Source organism: Alosa sapidissima, chromosome 3 (assembly GCF_018492685.1).
Source record: "Alosa sapidissima isolate fAloSap1 chromosome 3, fAloSap1.pri, whole genome shotgun sequence".
Classification (NCBI taxonomy): Eukaryota; Metazoa; Chordata; class Actinopteri; order Clupeiformes; family Clupeidae; genus Alosa; species Alosa sapidissima.
The window spans coordinates 34029522-34033631 of NC_055959.1; the positions used below are offsets into that span (position 1 = coordinate 34029522).

The following is a 4110-nucleotide window of genomic DNA, read 5'->3' on the forward strand; positions in this document are numbered from 1 at the left end:
CGAGCAGTTATCACAGCCTAATATGGAGCCAGACCTCAACCTGCAGTTAGCACCGGCTAATATGGAGCGAGACCTCACAGGCTAATATGGAGCGAGACCTTATCCTGCAGTTAGCACAGCCTAATATGGAGCCAGACCTCATCCTGCAGTTAGCACAGCCTAATATGGAGCCAGACCTCATCCTGCAGTTAGCACAGGCTAATATGAAGCGAGACCTCACAGGCTAATATGGAGCCAGACCTCATCCTGCAGTCATCACAGGCTAATATGGAGCCAGACCTCATCCTGCAGTTATCAGGCTAATATGGAGCGAGACCTCACAGGCTAATATGGAGCGAGACCTTATCCTGCAGTTAGCACCGGCTAATATGGAGCGAGACCTTATCCTGCAGTTAGCACCGGCTAATATGGAGCGAGACCTCACAGGCTAATATGGAGCGAGACCTTATCCTGCAGTTAGCACAGCCTAATATGGAGTCAGACCTCATCCTGCAGTTAGCACAGGCTAATATGAAGCGAGACCTCACAGGCTAATATGGAGCGAGACCTTATCCTGCAGTTAGCACAGGCTAATATGGAGCGAGACCTCACAGGCTAATATGGAGGCAGACCTCATCCTGCAGTTATCACAGGCTAATATGGAGCCAGACCTCATCCTGCAGTTATCAGGCTAATATGGAGCCAGACCTTACCCTTACTCTGCTCTGAGTCCAGAATAACTACTATGCCATGTTGTGATGTTGAATTGAAAAAAAAAAAAAAAAAAAAGGCTGAATCCGATCCTTGATTCAGTCCAAAATGTAGCCTATGGCCCATGCTACCCCCTTCCATGTTCTATGGAGATTGGGCTGTTACCTTTTGCATGACCCTGCTGACAGACAAACGGCAACAAAAACACAGGCAATCATCTTGCAGTGTCGACCTTCAGAGATGCCACCTTCACAGAAACAAAGCAGAGCCCATGTTAATGAATTGAATAATGTTTATTATTATAATCAGGCTACAGAACTCCACCTCATGTTCTAATGTGCAGAGAAGAACCACACATCCAAACTCTTTTTGCATCAAAGGTCCACTGCTTGGAAATGCCTGGTCAAGGGAGACCAAAGCCTTAGGTCAAGCTTCTCTTTAGAGGGAACACAATGGGGCAGGCGTCTGCCGGTCTTGTGTGTGTCTAACACCACCATAGAGAATATGTAGCATATTAAAAACTAGCCCCTGCAGTGGCACCGGGGGGTCCGGTGAGAGGCGGGAGGGGGGGTTTGGGGATGCAGAATCATCAGCAGCAGCAGAGACGGGTGGAGTGCTGTAACCAGACGGGGGGGTTTTGGAATGGAGATGGGATGCGGTTGCCACGGAGAGCGCCTCAGCATCAATAGTTGCTCTGGTTCTGGTTGCGGTAGCCGCCTCGCTGGTAGCCTCCCTGGTAGCCCCCCTGGTAGCCACCCTGCTTCTGCTGGTAGCCGCCCTTCTGGCCGTCTGTGAGCGGGGAGATGAGAGAGAAAGGATGGTTACAAACACCGTCATCTGTGTGTGTGTGTGTGTGTGTGTGTGTGTGTGTGGTGGGAGGGGGGTTACAGGGTCAGAGAAGTATGAGGAAGACTCCTGAAAATGCACATATGAGCGGAAGAGTGTTGCAACGGAGATGACAAATAGAAGAGATTTAGATTGTGTGAGTGAGTGAGTGAGTGAGTGAGTGTGTGTGTGTGTGTGTGTGTGTGAGAGTGAGTGAGTGAGTGAGTGAGAGAGAGTGTGTGTGTGTGGAAAAGATTCCCAGATTTCTGGACTGTGGAAGCAAAAGCCATGAAGGGCCTTAACGTGGGCCTGTCTCCAACATTTACTGCTGCCTGGGATCCAAACACATTCCTAATAAGTGCCATCACACATCAGAAGTCTAGTAGGACCAAAGTGGGTGAGTGGATAAAGACATGCGTGACCGAGCGGGCGGGTGAATGAATGAATGAATGAATGAATGAATGAATTGGTTCATAAGCACCTCGATGGTATCCTTGCTTCTGCTGGTAGCCGCCACTCTGGTCTGAAACCCAAAACAAATATTTTGAAGTTTTGAAAAGTGCATGCAGCCATCAAGGCTGGTGATAAAATATGTGAACTACCTTGATCCTTCAATGACTTTTTCAAAATCAAAACATACAATCAGACCTACTCTAGCCTATACCCATTCACAGTGAGTACTGAGAGGAGAGCGTAGACTTTGGTCCATGTGTGGCTGGTGGAAGCCGACCAGAAGATAATTAAGGCGAGACACTACAGGTGAATAAGGTAACTAGCAGATATCACTATGAAACTTCTCCAGTTGATTACTTACATTAATATGAAGGAAAACAAATATGTGCTAATCTGAAATGGATATCTCTCAGTTATTCAGTAAATCAGAAAATACTGCCAATAGCCTTAAAATAATTAAAACAATTTTTGCCATGTTTTAGGAATCAAATTCAATATCAACAATATCAAAAAACCCCTCTGTGAAGGTCTTGTAAATATAGTTAGGTATAAAACTGGAAAGTTTGGTGTATGTAAGTGCTTCTGAAGTGGAGAATTAATTCTCAGAGTGGGAGAGGAAACTCATTTTGAGAAAACAGCCTGGAAACAGCCAATTAGATTCTGTTCTCAGCCTAGACTCGCCTGTGAACTATCGCAATTGGTTGCTTATACAAAGGAAGCGTCCATATTGCATAGCGCCATGCAGGAGAGAGAGAGAGAGAGAGAGAGAGAGAGCTTTACAGCGACACCGGACATGATATGTTTCAGATCACAGTTGGGGTAGTTCATGCAATGTTAGAATGCTAACTCTTGGTGAATTTAGGAGAAATATACAGGAACAAGTAGACAAAATGTAATGACAAACACCTAAATGTGTAAATCGGATTTTTTGTTGTAGTAGTATGAAAGAATACATGCTAAGATAGCAGACTAGCCCAAAGTCTCAAAATCGGCCAGTGTATGAAATAAACAATATTTAAGTAAGTAGCCTTGAACTTGCATCACGGCCCCAGCCACATGAGTGAGCAAGTGAATGACTGAATGAATTGGTTCATAAGCACCTCGATGGTATCCTTGCTTCTGCTGGTAGCCGCCACTCTGGTCTGAAACAGTGAATATTTTGAAGTTTTGAAAAGTGCATGCAGCCATCAAGGCTGGTGGTAAAATATGTGTGAATGATTACCTTAATACCTTGGTCCTTCAATGGCTTTTTCAAAATCAAAACATATCAGACCTACTCTAGCCTATACCCACTCACAGTGAGGGCTGAGAGGAGAGCTTAGACTGTGGTCCACGTGTGGCTGGTGAGAGCCGACCAGAAGATAATTAAATAAGAAGCCTTGAACCTGCATCATGGCCCCAGTGGCATGAGTGAGCGAGCGAATGACTGACTGACTGAATTAATGAATTGGTTCATAAGTACCTCGATGGTATCCTTGCTTCTGCTGGTAACCGCCACTCTGGTCTGAAACCCAAAGTGAGAAATAGTTTAGACACATACGCCCACACACACAGACAAATACAAGCACACACATGCACAGACGGACACACAGACACATTAATTCATAAGCACCTCGATGGTAACCTTGCTTCTGTTGGTAACCGCCACTTTGGTCTGCAACCCAAAGTGAAAATAGTTTAGACACATACACTCACACACACACACACACACACACACAGGCAGACAAACGCACACACAGACACACACACACATATACATGCAGACAGACAGACAGACAGTTTGGTTTCATAAGCACCTCGATGGTAACCTTGCTTCTGATGGTACCCGCCACTCTGGTCTGTAACCCAAATCGTAAACAATTTTGACACACACACACACCTCATGCATTCGTAATTAAACAAACGGCTTAAGCATGCGTACATACACATACAGGTACACTGATGCCCACAAATTAATTGACAATCACACACACACAAAAAAAAACACATTAATACACGCAAGCGCACGCGCAGACGCACACACACACACACACACACACACACACACACACAGTGAGAGAGTGTGTATGTCTTAGTGTGCTAAGTAATTGTGAACAGACCTCCTCTCTGGTAGCCTTGCTTCTGCTGGTATCCTCCTTTCTG

At 45.5% G+C, this 4110-nt stretch overlaps 1 protein-coding gene across 12 annotated transcripts in view; it reads right to left on the reverse strand.

Annotated features, from left to right (window-relative positions):
- Window positions 1-964: 964 nt before the first annotated feature.
- The window catches only part of eif3c (eukaryotic translation initiation factor 3, subunit C), a 17572-nt gene continuing 14426 nt past the window's right edge, over window positions 965-4110 (reverse strand). The window contains exons 22-28 of one of the 12 annotated variants that reach the window (XM_042086533.1): window positions 4068-4110; window positions 3765-3806; window positions 3581-3622; window positions 3431-3472; window positions 3069-3110; window positions 1997-2038; window positions 965-1479 (exon numbers count right to left, since the gene is read on the reverse strand). The exon at window positions 4068-4110 is cut by the window's right edge and continues 2 nt beyond it. In XM_042086533.1, coding sequence (XP_041942467.1) covers window positions 1373-1479; window positions 1997-2038; window positions 3069-3110; window positions 3431-3472; window positions 3581-3622; window positions 3765-3806; window positions 4068-4110 — 360 coding nt within the window. In that variant the 3' untranslated portion in view covers window positions 965-1372. The remainder of the gene's footprint in view (window positions 1480-1996; window positions 2039-3068; window positions 3111-3430; window positions 3473-3580; window positions 3623-3764; window positions 3807-4067) is intronic. The other 11 variants (XM_042086534.1, XM_042086536.1, XM_042086537.1 and 8 more) reach the window with 11 other exon arrangements.